The sequence below is a fragment of the Jaculus jaculus genome, chromosome 1 (genome assembly GCF_020740685.1).
Source record: "Jaculus jaculus isolate mJacJac1 chromosome 1, mJacJac1.mat.Y.cur, whole genome shotgun sequence".
Classification (NCBI taxonomy): domain Eukaryota; kingdom Metazoa; phylum Chordata; class Mammalia; order Rodentia; family Dipodidae; genus Jaculus; species Jaculus jaculus.
This window is the reverse complement of record NC_059102.1, coordinates 108,955,389-108,975,399: the sequence shown is the minus strand read 5'-3', so window position 1 is coordinate 108,975,399 and position 20,011 is coordinate 108,955,389. Positions and strand designations below refer to the sequence as shown.

At 49.1% G+C, this 20,011-nt stretch overlaps 1 protein-coding gene across 2 annotated transcripts in view; it reads left to right on the top strand.

The window, feature by feature from the left end:
* Positions 1-20,011, top strand: part of Gabbr2 (gamma-aminobutyric acid type B receptor subunit 2) — a 439,836-nt gene that overhangs the window by 405,831 nt on the left and 13,994 nt on the right. For both annotated transcript variants that reach the window (XM_004656955.2, XM_045141789.1), the window contains exons 14-15: positions 14,918-15,028; positions 18,299-18,523. In XM_004656955.2, coding sequence (XP_004657012.2) covers positions 14,918-15,028; positions 18,299-18,523 — 336 coding nt within the window. The remainder of the gene's footprint in view (positions 1-14,917; positions 15,029-18,298; positions 18,524-20,011) is intronic.

The following is a 20,011-nucleotide window of genomic DNA, read 5'->3' as shown; positions in this document are numbered from 1 at the left end:
CCCATCCCCAGGTTCCACATCCACAAATTCAGCCAACCACAGGTGGAAAATACTGGAGAAAACGAATTGCGTCTTTACTGACGGTGTACACATTCTCTCTCTCCTCATTCTTCCCTAAGTAATACACGATTACAGCTATTTACATAACATTTGTGCTGCGTAGGTTTCTAAGAAAAGCAGGGATATGCTCCTGCATGGGGAGAAGTGTGAAGGTTACATTGCAAATATGCCCTTTTGTAGTAGGAGCTTGAACACCCACAGAGCTTGGTATTTGTGGGGCCCTGGGTTGCCATGAGAGCTCTTGCAATAACTGAATGAGATAGCTTGTGCCAAGTACTGAGCACAGTGCCGGAGGCCACTGCGTTTCTGTGTTGACCAGCTAGAGCGGAACATGGCAGGAAAGAGCCCTGACACCCAGCGGCTCATACAACTGGGTCCAGCTGGAAGTCCAGGTGGCCATCCAGGACAGTCACTTTCCAGGAGGCCACTTGCCGTCCACCACCACATAAAGTATCAGGGGACCTTGCAACAACTTTCCAGGCTTCAGCCCAGAGGAGTCAAACGTCACTTCTACCCACAACCCACTGTCCAGACTTGGTCATTATGACCTCCACTAAATGTGAAGGCGCTAGGCAGTTGGGATGTGAGTTAACCCCTTCTGTGCCAATTTCCGTTCCCTTTTCTTGGTCCCCTCTGTCACTCTAATCCTTGGTTTCCTCCGCTGTAAATTAACAGGCCCTATCCCACCATGCACTGGTTCTCCTAGGGGCCCATGAGATCACATATGTGAAAAATTAGGCTGCAGCTAGAAGCTTTCTTTCTTTCTGGGCCAAGGCCACCACACATTCTTTAGTTTAAAAATGTATGATTTTAGCTGAAGAGATGGCTCAGCAGTTAAGGCTCTTGCCTGCAAAGCTTAAGTTCGATGCCCAAGGACCCACATAAAGCCAGATGCAGGAAAAATCAAGGTGGCACATGTAACTGGAGTTTGTTTGCAGTGGATGGATGCCCTGCTGTGTCCATACTCTCTCTCCCTACCCTTCTCTACCTCTCAAATAAATAATAAAATTTAAAACAATTTTTTTTAAATATATGATTTCTTTCGTTCTTAAGTCTGTACTGCTGTGCTCACCCACCCACCCCAACTCCCTCTTCTCCTTCCACTGCCCACTCCTCCCTCCCTCACTTACTCTTTGTCATCATTTTGACCTGAGATCACTCAGGTCACTTACCAGTAGCCTTTGAAAGCTCATATTCAGCAGTACATTCTGACTGGCAAAGGAAACCCAGTGTTGTAGATGCCTTCTCATTGCTGGAACAAAACACCAATCAAAAGCAGCATATGGAAGACTAGGGTTTATTTTGAATTACAGGTGGGAAGGGAAGTTTTATTGTGACATGGCAGAGCACAGGCTGGGCAGCACATCTTGCCACAGCAACTGGGAAGTAAGCAGCAAAAGTAAGCTCGCTCTGGTAAGTGGGCTTGGTTTGTAACACCTCGGTGCTCACTCCTAACAGCACACCTCTTCCAGCAAGGCTCCACCTCCCAAATTGCCACCATCTGGAAAGTGGGTATGGGGCTTAATCACAAACAAATAGCAGCAGGGGGAACATTTCACATTCAAACTACCACACTTGGTAGGTAAGGTCAGGAGGTATGACAAGGAGGGCACAGGATCCTTCTCCTGGAGAGGAGGAAAAATTCAGTGCTAAGTCACAGATGTGCTGCTGTTCCTTGGGTCTCTCTCTCTGTGTGTGTGTGTGTGTGTGTGTGTGTGTGTGTGTTTTCTCCTTATGGACATAGACTACACACTACTAGGTTCCTTGATGTGGTTTGCTACATAACTATTGCAAGCTCAGGGAACAGCCCCAAGCAAATAGGACACTAGGCATGGAAAGAGGGCCCATGGAGATGATGACAAGGTCAAGGAAAGCTGGATAAGCAAAGAATAAGACACTGTCCTGTATAGGCAGAACTGACATCTAGTCCCAGGAGAGAAGGCATGGAAGGTCTGCCTCTAACCTTAGAGGGGCAGTCCTGTAGCTGGGAGGAGAGGCCCCAGGGGCAGAGCCTAGGCCAACGGGAGGTTCCAGGATGTTGGGTCAGGGTAGGTGGAGAAGAATGTCCTGTTTCAGTCCTGCCTAACTGTGTGTGAACGGGGCTGCCTTGGGAGGTAATGAGCTCCTGGTCACTGGAGGGGTGCAAAGAAAGACTGGAGGAGCCCTTGGCAGATTCTATAGAGCAAAATAGTGCTGCCTTATTAGACTGTATCCTACAGAATATATAGTATCTTTACTTGACTTTTTAAAAAGTTTTAGAGCAAGAGACAGACAAAGGAGAGACAGAGAATTGGCACACTAGGGCCTCAGCCACCGCAATCGAACTCCAGACACTTTGCCTCACCTTGTAGGCATGTGCGACCTTACGTTTGCCTTACCTTTGTGTGTCTGACTTATGTGGGATCTGGAGAGTAGAACATGGGTTCTTAGGCTTCTCAGGCAAGTGCCTTAACTGCTAAGCCATCTCTCCAACCCTCTTTACACGCTTTTTGCTAACAATTCCCAAAATATCATGTGAGAGATGAATGGAGAGCAGCTTCATGGTCTGAGGACCCTGGAGCATCACGTCACCTGGTGAGGCGGCATGCCCCAGCAGGCAGGAAGGAAAGGAGCCCCACTGTGGAGTGAGAAGGGTGCACACTCATGGCCTGTGGCCACCTCAAGTGGCAGTGGCAGCAATCATCCCAGCCTACGTTGGAACACTCTTTGTAGTGCTGTGCCTTTGTGGCTCCCAACACTCTTGCCTCCCTGAATGACAACAAAAAAATGAAATGACTGCATTGTTCTCGCCTATGTCACCATGGGGTGTGTGAATGTGCCTGCTCTTGTCATCTTTTGTCTTCCCATTCTCTTGCTTAAGTGCTCAGAACAACCCTCCAGCAGGTGACTGCCAGCATCTCTCGGGGAGGAGCCGTGTTCAGAGTGAGCATGTGGCAGTCAAAGTAGCACAGCCCTGGCCCAGACATGGCTCTCCAGTATGCCAGGGCCCCATGGGGCTCCCGGGTGTCTTTGGCCAAGCACAAACTGTCAGTTTGGAGTGGCAGCAGGAACTAGGAGAAGGACACTTAAGGCCCGTTCTGGGAAGCATCCTTCCTTTCTCCTTGAGGAGTTGGGACCCCCCAGAGTCAGCTGGCGTTTCAGGGAGGAGCACAAACTGAGGGAAGAGCCTGGACTCAAGTGGAAGCTGCATAGACTTCAGGCTATGGGACCTTGGGGGAGCCCCAGCCATCCCCAGGCTCTGAGGTTTTCTGTGCAGACTGGGATGGAGGCCAATGGCCCTAAGGAATGGCCAGGGCTGGGAAGCAGATTGATGAACTAAGAACCAGATGGACTAAAATACACCAGCTCTGCCCCATCCCCTGGCACAGCGTCCTGATGGAAAGCCTCTTTGCACCCTCGTTCTGTCACCTCCTTGTTCACGCCACACTGGGCTAGGACTTGACAGCAGGAGTTGTATGGACTGCAGCCAGGTCACACACTGAGCCATGGAGGAAGCGGTGACGCCCGCATCTACAGTGGCCGGGCCAGGGCTGGGCCTCAGCAGCCTCCCCGCAACTGCCTTAAGGTCAAAGGCTGCACAGAAGGTGGCAAGGCCATAGCCAACAAAAGCCCCCGTGATGGGCACATGTTTGTCTGGGGTCAGTGCTCTACTAGATGCTCTTCTGCCTCAGGTCTGTCCCAGAGGCCCAAACTTGGCAAGGAGCACAGGGGTCCCCCTGCAGTGCAGAAGGTCCATCCCCCAGAGAAGGGAGCAGAGCTAGGGCATAAAGAATAAGAAAAGCAGGGACTGGAGAGATGGCTTAGTGGTTAAAGGTGCTTGCATGCAAAGCCTGACAACCTGGGTTCAATTCCCCAGTGCCCACCCAAAGCCAGATGTACCAAATGGTACATGCATGCATCTGGAGTTTGTCTACAGTGGCAAGAGGCCCTGGCATGCCCGTGTATTTGTGTTTACTCTCTCCCTCTCCCCCCCCATCCTCTCTCTCCCCCCCCCCATTCTCTCTCAAAACAAATAAATATTTTTTAAAAGAATAAGATATGCAGCTGAGATACCCCACCTGCTGTTCAGGAAAGTGGATTGGCCTGGGCTTTGCCTCTGTCATACTGGGTCCTCTTACCCAAGTCTCTTGTCTGCTCTAGGTCTCAGTTTACTCACCTGTAATAAGAACATAAAATCCTTGGCTTTTTCTCTATACTGCCTGAAGGTCAAGATCAAAGATACCTACTACCACGAAAGCACGTGGGGGCCTCAAAGGCTGGAGAGGTTGAGAACTACAGTTGTACAGTCAGCCCGTGTGTGTGTGTGTGTGTGTGTGTGTGTGTGTGTGTGTGTGTGTGGTCTGACGTGTATGCGCATGTGCATGTGGTAGAGAACAGAGGTCTACAGTGGTCCGCTTTATTTTTAGAGACAAGGTCTTACACTGAACCTGGAGCTCATCAGTTTGGCTAGACTAGTCATCCCAGGAATTTTCCTATCTGCATCTCCCCTGTGCTGAGATTACACACACTACCACACCCAATGGTTGTTTTTGTTGTTGTTGTTTTTTGGTTGTTTTTGAGGTAGGGTCTCACTTTAGCTCAGACTGACCTGGACTTCACTGTGTTGTCTCTGTGGCCTTGAACTCTGGAAAATCCTCCTACCTCTGCCTCCCGAGTGCTGGGATTAAAGGTGTGCGCCACCACAACCGGTTTTGTTTTGTTTTTTAATGCTGGTTCTCAGAGTTTAATTCAGGTCTTCATGCTTGTAAGGTAAGTGCTTGGCACTGTCAGCCTTGAATCCCTCCCTGGCTATGACCCTTACACAGACACAGAATTTCCACCAGATTCCAAGGTCAAACCTTGCTGGTTTATCCAGACCCCATTGTTTGCCCCCCATGTCCCCTGGATGTCTCTGCCTCCCTGAGACACGGCCGTGTGGTCCAGCCTCTGCCTATGTTCTGGCTGTTCCTTCAGCACACGGCACATGGGACAGAGGCTAGAACACTCTGCCACATGCTCACTGCGAGTCCTTTCCTGGGCCTCAGTTTCTCCAATATGAAAAGAACTGGGGACTGGGAAGATGGCTCATCAGTGAAGAGTGCTTGCTGCAAGCATTGAGGGCCTGAGACCACCTGATTTGATTCTGCAGCACTGGCACAAAGCGCCGGGCATGGCCGTGCGTGTCTGTAACCCAGCCCCGAGAGAAGCGGAGACCAGAGAGTCACTGGAGCTCCTGAAAATGGCAGCTCCAACTTCAACAAGAGACTTGGTCTCAAGGAAGTAAGTGAATGAGCGATAGAAGAGGACACCCAGCCTTCTCCTCTGCCCTCCACATATGTGTGAACCTATGTGTACATGCGTGTGCACACGCCACACCCACATACTGCGGATACCCATAAAAAAAGAAGAGAATTAGATTAATGCATAAATCCCTTAGTGTTCGGGGACACAACCAAGGGAGATCTTGCCCATCACGTGACTGTAGGACATCATGGTATTAGTACCGATATATGTGCCCTGCACAGCGTGGACGCCCCCTCGCCATAAAGAGTGCTGTCTGTACCAACAAAGGAAAAGCTGTCAGAAGTGCCCTGAGAATCCCGGGGGATGATGTCACATTCCCCTTTTAGATCTATGATTCTGGGGGGAGGGGAGAAACTTGTAATCAAACGTTCAAAAAGAAATTCTTACCTTGAAATGACAGCTTCTAGCTTTGCTGCCTCCGAGATGTGGGGCTGCTGCCGTTGAGATAAGCAGTCTAGCCCCTGCGGGATCTGGAAGGTTCCTCCGGGCTCCAGCACTCTATGACTCTCTGCAGTTGGAGATAATAATGATGGTTGACACATCAGGAGCGGGCTTTCCAGCTTCTACTGGCTGTAAACACACCCGTTACCTCCCCTGATCTCCTCTCCAGGCCTGGGAGGCTGTAGATGAGGAAATCACGCTCAGATGCTTAGAAGCACATGCAAAGTCACACAGCTCGCGAGTACTGGACGTGGAATCAGAACCCAGGGCCCCTTCCCCTCTCTGCCCAGAATGGGGTACTCCCTCTACCCCAAAAGGCGTCAGCAGCATCTACTCACCTGCCCCAGAGAAAGGGGTGTCCTGAGGTACTGAAATACAGCTTCCCCAAAATCAAACACTCCCCAACACACACACCACTCATCTTTATTTACTCATATCAAAGCGAAAAACCACTTATGTTACCATGTGTTTTAAAATTAACTGGAGGGGAGCTGGGGAGGTGGCTGAGCGATTAAAGACACTTGCTAAGACTGCTGGCTCTGAATTCGATTCCCCAGTACTCACATCAAGCCAGATACACAAAGTGGCATATGTGTCTGAAGTTTGCAATGGCAAGAAGCCCTGGTGGACCTATTATCCACTTCTCTCTCTATAGATAGATAGATAGATAGATAGATAGATAGATAGATAGATAGATATAGATATATATATAGATATATATATAGATATACACACACACACACATATATATATCCCTCTCTCTCATAAATATAAAAAACATTAATTTTGGAATTTAAAAATAAGAAGCAGCAATGGCCCATAGAGAAAGCCCTGCAAGAAAGTTTCAGGGAGCTGAGCATGGTGGCTCACACCTTTAATCCCAGCACTTGGGAGGCAGAGGTAGGAGGATCGCTGTGAGTTCAAGGCCACCCTGAGACTCCATAGTGAATTCCAGGTCAGCCTGAGCTAGAGTGAGACCCTACCTTGAAAAACCAACAAAAGAAGAAGAAAAAGAAAAGGAAAGAAAGTTTCAGGTGGCCAGGCGTGATGGCGCACGCCTTTAATCCCAGCACTCAGGAGGCAGAGGTAGGAGGATCGCCGTGAGTTTGAGGCCACCCTGAGACTCCATAGAGAATTCCAGGTCAGCCTGGGTTAGAGTGAGACCATACCTTGAAAAAAACCAAAAAAAAAAAAAAAAGAAGAAGAAGAAGAAGAAGAAAATTTCAGGAAACTAGTCAAAAGGTGGAAAGAGCCAGGCATGGTGACACACATCTTTAATCCCAGCCCTTGGGAGGCAGAGATAGGAGGACCACCATGAGTTTGAGGCCACCCTGAGACTGCGGAGTGAATTCTAGGTCAGCCTGGGTTAGAGCAAGACCCTGCCTCAAAAAAACAAAACAAAACGAAACAAAACGGTGGAAAAATCCCTCCATACAAGGAACTCCAACCAGGCCCAGGGAACCTGAGCCACCTACAGGAGAGTGGGATGGAAGTCCAAGGGCTCTGAGCTAAGAGCCCCATGACGGGGTAGGGTGCACAGCACATATCAGTCCCCCCCTTCTGCCTGGGCCAGCCTACAAGGGACACCCAGAAGCGCAGACATCAGGGTGTGCCCCAAGGTCAGAGTGCACGGACTGGCACAGTGCCCGCACTCAGCCTTCACTCCCGTCTGCGGATAACAAATAGCCTCATTCGTTTTTCATTTCTTAAATTTTTATTTATTTGTTTTCAGGAAAGCCCAACAGACTGACCTTTTTACGAGACAGTGAGAGAGTATGTGAGACCTTGCACACATGTCACCTTGTGCATCTGGCTTACGTGGGATCTGGGGGGTCGAGCATGGGTCCTTAGGCTTCACAGGCAAGCGCGTTAAGCACTAAGTAATCACTCCAGCCATTTACTTACTTATTTATGAGAGAGAGAAAATGGGCGCATCAGGGCCTCTAGCCACTGCAAACAAACTCCAGACACATGCGCCACCATGTGCATCTGTCTTGTGTGGGATCTGGGGAATTGAAGCTGTGTCCTTAGGCTTCACAAGCAAACACCTAAGCCACTAAGCCATCTCTCCAGCCCAAGATCCTCATTCTTTTTTTTCTCTTTTTTATTATTAGATATGGAGATATTTTGTATGTAAATATTACATGTTGGTATCATCCTTTCCCTCCTCTTAACCAAAGAACTTGTCATCTGAGGCCCAAAGCCGTCACTTAGTTTAAAATCTGTTAGAGGCTCTGCTGCCCCCAGTGGCCCCAGAACACTGCTGAAAACTGCTTAGAAATTCCACCTTCTGGGCCCTTCTCAGGCCCGTGGACCTGCATCTGCGTCTTCCCAAACTTCCCAGGGGCTTGTGTGCACCTTGCCCAGTAAGTCCCCTGCTGGCCCTGTTGCCCACCAGCCACTGCGGCTCCTTGTGGTTCTAATACATGTCAAAGTCTTTGTCATTTCCAGTCCGCAGAGGCTCATCCCTGGGTTTTCATAGCCTGTGGGTCTTAGGCTAATGTCACTTCAGTTATTTACCTTTTTTTTTTTTCTTGGTGAGCGTATGCATGTGTGTGATGTGTGTGCATGAGCTGTGTGTGTGTTTATACTGGCATTGCGGTATGGAAGTCGGAAGAAAAATTTTAGGTATAGGTCCTTGCCTTCCACATCATTGTTTTGTTGCTCTTTGGTTGTTTTGTTGCTGTTGTTGTTGTTGTTTGTTTTGTTTCCCTTCACCGGGCTAGCTGGTCTGCAAGTTTCTAGGAAACCCCTGTGCCTCCACTTCCCATCTCGCCATAGATGTGCTGGACTTAGGCTTTTCATGTGGGACCGGGGAATCCAAACTCAGATAGATGTTCATGCTCATGCGGCAAGGGCAAAATCTACTAAACCACATCCCCAGCCTCCTGATCAGAAATGTGTGCCTGTGTGTACAGGTGAGCTGATCTGAAGTAGTTCCCTGTCCAAACTTCCCACCGGGCCCTGGGGCTCCCTTGGGTACACTTGTCACCGCTGGTATTCATAGCAGTTCTGTGTGGCTTGTCAAACATCTGTAGTGACTAGAATGCATGCTCCACAGAGGCCAGAATGATGTTGGTTTCAGATATCCTATACCACAATAACTAATACATGCATGACACACATCAGGAACAGGGGAAATGCATGAGTACATTTTTTATTTTTTATTAAAATACTTTATTTTTATTTATTTGTTTGAGAGACGATCAGAGAGAGAGAGAGAGACAGAGACAGACAGAGAGAAAGACAGTGAATGGGCACACTGAGGTCTCTAGCCACTGCAAGTGAACTCCTGATGCATGCGCCACCTTGTGCATATGGCTTACGTGGGTATTGGGGAATCAAACCAGGATCCTTAGGCTTTGCAGGCAAGCGCCTGAACCACTAAGCCATCTCTCCACCTGCATGATTTCATTTTTAATGAGTAAATGGAGGACAGCTGTAGCCCTCCTCCAGTGATCCAGGCTCAGATTCACTACTCTGTAAATGAACTAATGGGTCTCACTTTGCAGATAGAAAGCTAAGGTCTGGAAAGAAAAAAAGAAAAGAAAAAGAAAAAGATTTGTTCAAGATCCTCAGACAGCCCTTAGCTAGACCAAGGCCTTTTCCCTTTTAGGCCTGAGTAGGTGGACCCATCATGCCTTGACCTCCTGCTTGCCCACGTGTGCCTCCTAACAATGCGGAGGTGCCCAGGGGCCAGTGACCTACATTGTCAGGAACTGTGCCCTGCAGAGTGACTCAGGCCAGCTGCTCTCCTTTCCGTGCACATATGAGGGGGCTTTCCCAGGCAGTTTCTGCCTGCCTCCCACTGGACCAGGAGCCAGGTGTGAGCACGTCCACCCTCCGGCCATCCCAAACAGGTGGCAGCCTGTCTACTGGGCATAGAGCCCTGCTGGGCAGAAAAGCATTTTCTCAGCTTGAGTTCAGTTTGCAGCCCTACGGCTCTGCCTTCCCAGAGTTTGGGGCCTTCTGGAGGATTCTACTGAATAGTAATGAATACAATAATGAAGTTGCTCCGCCCTGGAGCATGAAGTAGAGTTATACCCACTGTCTCCTTGGAATTTGGTGTGATGCTTATGAGCGAAAGGGCAGTGTGGGGGAGGCAAGTAGTCGAGGAGGGAGGAACATCACACAGGTTGGGTTTCATCTCATCCCTGTGACTTGTCAGCTGGACACCCTGGGCAAGTTGTTTCACCTCTCTGCGCCTCCACTTTTTTGTCTGTCAAATGAACATAAGACCATGTTGGATTGTTTTTGTTTTGTTTTTCAAGGTAGGGTTTCACTCTAGTCCAGGCTGACCTGCAAATCTCTATATAATCTCAGAGTGGCCTCGAACTCATGATGATCCTCCTACTTCTGCCTCCCAAGTGCTGAGATTAAAGACGTGCACCACCATGCCCGGCCATGTTGGATTTTAATAAGGCTGCAACAAGGAGATATGAGTAAGAAAATGAGCCTTGTCCTTACACACGCAGTCTCTGGGAGAGGCCCATACACTCATCCTCTGGCCCTCTGAGGCCACTTCTCATGGAAACCAGCCAGTCCTGGTAGGACCGGAGACCCACAAGGACATGACTGTCTTCTGTCCTGGTTATTGCAGCATCCCTATACCCACAACAGTACCTGGAAAATGGGAGTGCTTGGTAGTTAGAGGAGGGAGGGAGGAAAGAACAGAAGAAGGAAGGAACACAGAGAGGAAGGGAAGGGAGGAAAAAAAGTATTTGCCCAGGTAAGAAACATATGAGGAAAAAACAAGCAAGCTGCAAATCCTTATGAGCCAGTCACCCAGGGCACTGTGAGACCAATGCAGTCGAAGAAAAAGTTCAGAGAAGTGGGCCCAAAACCCAGGCACAGGCCCTGACATGAGATCATATGTTAGCTCTGGCTCTGGGCTGTGTGGGCAGCCTTCAGGAGGCAACTGCACAGGGCAGTCCCCCCTTCTCCAGCATCCCCCAACAGCTACCCTGGAAGCTGCCAAATGGATTGCCACAAGAACACACAGTACAGGATTGCACCTGCCAAGTGGTTCTTTGGAGCCCTCTACTGGCACTTTGGTGCATGACAATGATGCCATGTAGTGTTCAGGAGGTGGCTGCCCTTGGGCCCCTCTCCCTATAGATGTTGCTACCAGATCACTGTGAGCTTCAGGCCCACCTAGGATCCATATGATCCAACAAGAAACATAGCTTGCTCATCTTCCTTTGAGACCCAGTACAAAGTCACTTGGCTGCATTCAAAACTCCCCAACCCCCAGTGTCTCAAGGACACTAGCCTTACTTTCCCCAAAATTATCCCCAACCCCTGTCACTATGAGCTGTGTTTTGCAGCATGGAAATATGAGCTGTATGAGGATAATATGAATGACCAGGTTCCAAGGGTTTGTTTCCAGGTCATCTCCTGTGTCCTGAGGAGGTGGAGTGGAAGCAGATAGACCACCCTGACTACACTGCTTCGTCTCAACTCCCTGTAGGCCTGTTTTTGCTGCCCTATCTCTATGAAACCCAGGTTGTGCCCAAGTTACTGAGGCATCCAGGAACCAAATCGTCAAAACTAAGAATGGTGGGATTGGAGAGATTGCTTAGCCACTGCAAAGCCACAGGACCCAAATAAGCCAAATGCACAAGGTGGCTCATGCATCTGGAGTTTGTTTGCAGTGGCTGGAGCCCTGGTGTGCCCACCTGAGTCAAAGAGTTCACAGTTATGCTTCTGGGGATCCTGAGGGAAAGGATGAACAACAGTGGGTGGGATGGAGGAGGAGCAAATTCCCGCGCAATAAAACAGCTGTGCAGCCATCTTCCCAAGAGCCAGAGAGAGGGGCTTCCATCCCGGGGATGTAAAAGCCAGGCAGTGGCTGTCAGCTTCTGCGAACAAAGTTCTCGCTACGGTGAGGTGGTGTATGAGGGAGCTGGTTTCCTCTCCCCCGAGAGTCCGAGTCCATCAGATTGCTGCCTCTCACTCTAGAACAGCGGACACAACCCTCATTAATGGGTCTGCTACTCAAGTGTGACCGCAGAGGCCTATGCTGCTGCATGTTGATGTCTATGTGGTTGTCAGACAGTGGAAGAGCCCAGAGTTTGACAATGTGTCACTGCTGACCTTGGGACCAAGTCCATTCTGTCTCCTTAATTAAACAATGAAAGGATGTCAAGTACCCTGTTACCCATAGTGAATGCGGCCTAGCTGTGGAATGGGGGTGGGGGCAATCTCTAGTCCAGGCCACTCCGACTTTTCTTTCTGGAGATCCCTGGGGTGTCTCCCATTGCAGGGTCCTCGCGGAACCCTGCTGTCCCCTCTAGCACTCCAGCTCACTTAGGTACCTACAGAGGTGGAGCTAATGTCTTTCAGTATCTAGGGACAACTGAAGGGACATCAAGCCTGAGCAAGCATGCAGCCAGACGATCCAGTGACAAAATGATCTAAACCCACAGACCTCACCCAGCCCTGCTGTTCCTGCTTCCCAATTGGGAGCACCATCTTTCTCCATTCTCCAGTCAGTGCCCACCCTCCAGGATCAGGCATGGAGAACAGAGCCAAAGGAGAAACCCATTCCATTCCCTACCACGTAGGACCTGCCTTCCACACTCCTGGGCCTCATCAAAGTGCCTCTTTTTCCAGTGATTGGCCCTGGGCACACTCACTCTTTAGTGTCAGGCCCAAACAGCACAACCCCAGAAGAATACAACATCTTGAGCATAGTTCTATGACAATATGCATCAGGGGTCCTGTTGAAAAGGCAAACAATTTTGCTAAGAAATCATCATCTTTACTTGTTAGGTTTGTGGTTGGGTACACCTGTGTATTAGTTCTGAAGCTACGCTGTGGTACTGAGCACATGCGTAGATATTGTGATGTGGCTAGAAACCAGAAATCTCACTAGGAGAAGATATGTGCAAATAGAGAATCGGAGAAAACAGGCAAGAATGGAGCTAAGACTTTATAAAATAGTCTGCAGCGGGCTGGAGGGATGGCTTAGTAGTTAAGACATTTTCCTGCAAAGCCAAAGGACCCAGGTTCGATTCCCCAGGACCCACATTAGCCAGGTGCGGAAGGAGGCATAAGCATCTGGAGTTTGTTTGCAGTGGCTAGAGACCCTGATGTGCCCATTCTCTCTCTCTTTCTCCCTCTTTCTGTCAAATAAATAAATAAAATATTTTAAAATATATTATTAAAAAATAGTCTATAGCCATACTACCCTGACTGTGTCAAATATCATCCATAAAATTGATAACTAGACAAAGAATAGATGGGCAAGAGTACAGCTGGATAGTATAAATAATAGATTTTTGGTAATAGATGGAGGGAGGAAGGGAGAGAAGGAGAACGGGAGAGGGATATGGCTGGATAGACACACTCAAACACACATACACACACACACACACACACACACACACAGGGCCTAAAAGTGACAATCTAGAAATAATGAACACACCAATGCTCATATATTGGCTTCTAAACACCCTTATGCACTAAAAAGAACCAACGGTCCTCAGAGAAATGACTGATTCCAACACTGAGGCAAGTAAAATGCCATGGGAGACTGACACATCTTGTGCCAAGAAGTAAGAAAGTGATCCCCCCCCCCACACACACACACAAAAAATGACAGGAATATGTGGGGGAAATATGAGAGGCAAAAAATGTCAAATCTGGACAAACTTGCACATCAGAATGTGTAATGACAGGAGTAGGTCACCAGACACTGAATTTAAAAGGAGCCCGTGACTCCATAAATATGTGGGCGGAAAGGAGAATGCATGATTGCTCTAGAATGTGAAGGGCTCAAATGCAGTGGCAGTAAATCCCCGGTGTGCAGCTTCTAAAGTCACGTGACTTGGGTAGGAATCATCAGTGCATAGAAGCCCTGAGCCAGTGTTGGTGAGAACAGGATACGCAGAGTCTCCTTAATTACAAAGGGGAAATGGTACCCTTCAAGTAGAGAGACCTGGAAGACATCACTGTAGCCAAGTGATCACAATTAGCATCACCAATAATGGGACAAAGTGCCATCAAGCACCCTTAGATGAAGCACGGAAGAGATGAGGACATCACTATGTGGGATTCCTGCCCAGCATGCATAAACTGAATCTAATCATGACAACGCAGTCAGCAAGCCCAAACCAAGGGACACTGTGAATTAACTGAGCTGGGTTCTTCAAGAATACTAATGAAATGCAAGACCAAAGTGGGCGGGCGGCAGCATGGTTTAAAGGGGACTCTGCCTTAAAGGGACCCACTGGTGAATTTGAAGATGGCTGGTATATTATCTAACATAAGATATTGGTGTTAAATGTCTTGTTTAGAAGCCTATGTGGTTGTGAAAGAGAGTGTCCTCACCGTGAAGAGATGCATGGTTAGATATTTAGAACTGAAGGGTTGGGATGTCTGAAGCATATTCTCAAATGGTTCAGAAGAGATGAATGTCCATTCGAGCTTGTTCTATTTCCAAAAATCTTTATATCCTCTGGCCGCTACCTAGCTGGTTCTCTCCCGGTTTCCCAGTTAAAATCCTGAGAGGATGTTTCTGTAGAATCCTCCACGTCCCCTCTCAGGGAAGAGAGCATAGGAACCGCTTCTCTGATCAACCTCAGAATTGGCTGCCTGGAGTCAGGTGCTCACCTCTTGCCCAGTCAGCTTTGGCCCTGCTGAGTCATGTGATATGTAACCTGGCTGCCACCACTGCTGCAGAGCAGGTCTCCTTGGAAGCTGGGCCAATGTATTCTTGAACTCCAGCCACCCAAGTTAAGTCCAAAGTCATCTGAGGCCCTCTTGTTCTAACTTGGCACCTAACTGTCTCCCTTGCTCTTCCAACAAGCTGTCTCTGGGCCAGGTTTTGTTAGGCCCAGAGCACAGAACCGACCCAGCCCCTACCCTCAGCAGCTCTGGCTCAAGTTAGGCAGGCAGGAAAAACCCAGAGAATGAAGTGTAGGGTTGAACTGCAACCATCAAGCAGAAGGCCTTTTATTCTATTGGCACTTTTGCCACATACCATGGGATCCCAGAGGTGAGGTCCAAACGCCCCGCTGGTTGTAGCACTGTTTGTGGATTATGGGAGGGAAAAGCACTCTTGACTAGGGACCCTGCTGCTGGAAGGCACCCAGTCCATCCACGGAGTTTCTGTTTTCTCTTTGCACAGCCGGACCCAGCAGGCCGGGACATCTCCATCCGCCCACTGCTGGAGCACTGTGAGAACACCCACATGACCATCTGGCTCGGCATTGTCTACGCCTACAAGGGGCTCCTCATGGTAGGTGTAGGCAGGAGACAGAGTTGGGGGGCACTGCTCTGCCAAGCCTCTCTCCTAGGGGCCTTCATCAACATAGAAATAAACAGAGTTCCTCTCCCCCTATCTAAGCTCTTACTCTCTGCCAGGTCAGGTTTCAGCCCCACAGCAGCCTTAGGAGACAAGCACAAATAATGTCCCTGTTTCTCTAAGGAGGAGTCTTGGTGTCTTGCCCAAGACTACTCAGCTTATGAGTAGCAGAGTCAAGATGCTAACAAAATGTCACCCTAAAGCTGTGAGTGTGCCTCAAAGCTGTCACTCTACTGCTCCCAGGAAGAACGGTCTACTGACCCCCAACACATGTGCCCATGACACATGTCACTAGCTCCTCTCTGAGTCCAGAAGAGTTTGAGTGGATCATGCCCATTTTGGGCAGGAGCACAGTAAGGCTCAGGCTGATTAAATGACCTGTGAATGGCTATAGGTTAATCCGTGATCTCTGAGCCCAGCCCTCTCCATTTCTACCTATCTGTCAACACACAAGATCACATACTAAGCCTGATTCACACAGTACTGGGATGTGAACACTAGGAAAAACTGAAACATCAGCTCTACCTGAGCTTAGCCCACATAACCCTTCCATCTTTTCTATACCTCCTATGAAGCCAGGCCTCCGCTTAAATCCCTCCAGAAATGGGAAGCTGATCACTTTCCCCCAAGAAAATTTCACTGCCACCTACTTCTGTGGTCCCAACTTAGAAGCCAAGAATGAAGCCTTCTCCAAAAGTTGAAGAAAGTAGAATTTCCTTTGATTCTCCGGTGTTTTCTTCCTTGCTACATCTCCCCAGAACTGTTAATGACTGACTGGCGTCCTTCAAGGGGCCACACTAGACAGGCATGTAGTAGGGTGCCTTAGGCAAAGACTGTCCCCACTTCACAGCAGTTGGGACTTACTTCTGGTTTCCATTTCCGTCTTTTGAGACCCCGTGGAAGTGACAGGACTGTGTCCCCAGAAGACACAGAGAATAGAAATAAAACCTAAGGGACTGGCCAAAGGTCCTGATTTGGTTAGGGACATACACATGGCCACCAAAAACATGGGAGAGGTATCATAGGTGAGTGGCCCAGACCCATCAGCCGCAAACGAGGTAGATCTCAACTTCCTGTATGGCGGGATATCTTGTACAGAAGTGTGCACAGTGGTAGTTAGTGATAACATCCCTGAGACAGGAAGCAGGGACAGAAGTGTCCCCGGTCCTTGTTGAATGGAATAAAGCTGCTCTTTCCACACCCTTTGATTCTGAGTCTCCATGGGGTTAGGTACAGTGAACAGTATTGACATCTTTAAGCTGCATTGATCAGCCGTGATCCAGCATCATTCATTTTCTTGCCCGCCTGTTTCCAAAAGTGGTCAGAGATGACTAGATTTCTTCCTCTGGATCAGACGAAGCCAGCTGTACTTGACAGTGTTACCATTCTGAGTGGGTACATGGAACTGTCCGCAGCTCTCCTGGCCTTTATGACTTAAGGCCAAAATCCCAGCCTTGCCCATACGCCCTCTGCCCTAGACTTTCTGACCTAGAAGGAGCATGCACTGCCCTGAACCTACTCCGAGCCTCCCCAGTCCATCCATTAATGGCTTCCATGGCTCCAGCAATGGGCAGTCATTCTTTTCAAAGCAGCCTGGCCATCTGTGGTCAGTAAACGGTGCTCATTTCCCTTGCTATAATAACAAGTTACCACAACACAGTGGCCTAAAAAAAAAAAAAAAAAAAATCAGAAGTGTGTTCTGCCATGGTTCTAGAAGCCATAATTCCAGAACCAAGGCAAGGTCATGTTACCCCTGGAGGATGTAGGAGAGCCTTCTGGCTTCTTGAAAGCAGGAGCCCTCCAAGCCAGCCTTGCAGCCTTGGCTCTGCCCTCATCTTCATAGATCTCCCCTCCTCCATCCACATCCTTGCCACCTTGGTCATTTTTCCTCTTTCAGTCCTTTATCCTATTCTCTAAATGTGTTCTCTTGCTGTTCACTAAGCGCTCTCACATCCCCCGCTCACTTCATCAAACCCAAGCCTCTGACAGAGGTTATTCTTCCCTTTGCTCGGACACTGCAATTGAGGCCCTGAGAGAAGAGGTGATATGCCCAGGCTCCTCAGCCAGTGCAGAGCTCATTCCAGATCCTCTGGCTCCACATCCAACAGCTTCTGCCCCACAGCATTATGATGTCAAACTGTCACCCTCAGAAAGCCAGTCACATTAGCTACTGGGTGACACAAGGGGAAGAGGCCTTGGTGAGAAGGCCCTCTGGGACCCAGGACGGTGAGAAAGAATCCCTGCCTTGGAGGAGTCTCTCCTGCCATCCTGACCTCCGTTCTGCCCAGCACCCCTGCACAGCCCTGCAGCCTGCCCTTCCCTCGGATGCTATAAAGGATGAAACCTCATCTTTGACCTCTGCCCTGTCTAGTTCTAGGGAGATGTCTTACTCAGGGGGAGAAAAGCTCAAAACAATGGCGGTTAAGAATATGGGCAGTTTCCCTCCCCAGGATATCTCTTCCAAGGCCAGCCATACAGAGCTGGGAGGGGAGCTCCCACAGCCTCGCTGCCCCCACATCCACTCCATCCAGTTTGCACATCGTGGTCTAAGAGCTGCTGAAGCTCCACCCACCACATTCCGCTGCAGTTGTTAGGAGAGAGGACACACAGCCTCTTTTCCCGAACTTGTGCACATTTCCTCTGATGGGGCATTGTCCAGAACCCATCCCTGTGCCACACAGTGTTTCCGGGATGGGGGTTGGGTCATGGAGGCTCTGTTCTGAGTGGCTGGGGATGAGAGAAGTCCCAGTCACAAAGTAGCAGCTTGGCTTAATAGCAAAAGAAAAAAAAAAAAAAAACTGTGCTGAACTTCCACAGACATCATCCTCTTTGCCTTCGTGGTGCTATGTGGTCTTAGACAAGCCCTTCTCCCTCTCTGGTCCTCAGTGTTATCTGGACAGGAGGAGGGGGTATCAAGATCTCACATGAAGGTCCTTCCCCCATGGCCTCTGGTGGGCCTATGCAGGAATGGGTTGTGTGGGTGAAGGGGATCCGATGGCTGACACATCCCCAGTCTACATTTCCTCAGTGGGATGTGGTTTTGGGAACACAAGTGGAAGCAGATGGTGGCATCTAGAAAGCCCGGCTGACAGTGGATCCCCCAGCCTCCCTCTCCCTGGCCCCCACGCTCCAGCCTCCTAAGCAGTGGGCGAGCATCGCCTCCACTTGGAAATGACCATGTCTCCCTTCTGTTCACCATTTCAGCTGTTTGGTTGTTTCTTAGCCTGGGAGACCCGCAACGTGAGCATCCCTGCGCTCAACGACAGCAAGTACATTGGCATGAGCGTCTACAATGTGGGGATCATGTGCATCATCGGGGCTGCTGTCTCCTTTCTGACCCGCGACCAACCCAACGTGCAGTTCTGCATTGTGGCTCTGGTCATCATCTTCTGCAGCACCATCACCCTCTGCCTGGTGTTTGTGCCAAAGGTACCCATTCACTGGCTGGCTCCACAGGGGATTGCTGGCTCTCTTCACTTCCTGAAGGCTTTATGCATTCTCCTTTTTGTGGTGGTGGTTGTTGTTGTTATGATGACTGTATTAGTCTGTTTTCCGTTACTAGAATGAAATACCTGAAGCTAACTAACTTTATAAAGAAAAAAGTTATTTAATTCATCATTCTGGAGGCTCAAAGGCATGCCTAAGCTCTGGAGAGGATCTCATAGTGATAAGAGTCACAACAGAACAGCAGAAGCACATGTCAGGGGAAGAGATTACGGCTTTTGTTGCATGGATATGTGTACACATCCATGTGTTTGTATGTGTTGGGGTGCACACATGCATTAGAGTCCAGAGGTCAGCATCGGGTGTGTTCCTAATCACTCTCCACCTTATCTCCTGAGACAGGGTCTCTTACTTAAACCCAGAACTCACTGATTCCACTGGTCTAGCTAGCCAGCTTGCCCTGGGAATGCCCTGCCCAGATTCCCTAAGCACTGGGATTACAAGCACATCACCATGCCTGCCTAGTCATTACGTGGGTGCTGGGGATCTGACCTCAGGTCCAAATGCTTGCACTGCAAGGACTTTATCCACTGAGCTATCTCACCTTGAGACGATGCCAGAAAGCAGATCAGGGGCTTGCCTCCCTCTTACAGCCACTCAGTCTCTCAAAAATTAACTGGGTCCAGTGAGAAGGCATTCCTCCAATGACCAAAGGACTAAGCACACCTCTCAAAGCTCCTACCATCTCCTCACCACAACACTGAGCACCCGCTTCCACACAGGAACCCTTGGAGGACACCTTGAGCCATATCCAACCATAGCGGGGATAATTCGCATTATCTAAGGTTCAGGAAGTGCAGAGAACAAACAAGATTCTTCAGAAATCTCACATGGGAGTCTGGGGAGGTGGTTCAGCAATTAAAGCCACTCCTTACAAAACCTGCCAGCCAGGGTTCAATTCCCCAGCACCCACATAAAGCTAGATGCAAAGTGGCACATGCATCTGTGGCCCCAACATGCCTACAACAATGGGAGGCGGAGCCCAGACACCTGGAAGTTGTCCTGTGGCCTCCGCATGTGCACCTACACACTCACACATAAATAGATTAAAAGAAATCTTCCATGCTCCTAGCACCCCTAGACTAACAATCTATTCATGCCTACTTAGGTGTTAAGGTTTCCAGTGTGTTTCCTGCTCATCTTGCTGGTTTTGCTCAAGACTAGAAAGTTGTGCTTTTGAAGAAAGGGCCATAACTATGACACACATATACTTCTATAGTTTGTTTCTGTCACTAAACTTGTCATTTACACTTGCCCACACTCCCAGCCATCACTGAGGGACAGGCTCTGTCATTTGCTTGCTCATCTGACCTCTTATTGGTGAACATTACAGCTGCTACAGATTTTTTTAGAAGTGAACATTTTTTCCTCATAATGTACCTTCCTTGTTCCCAGTCATCTCCTCTTTGAAGT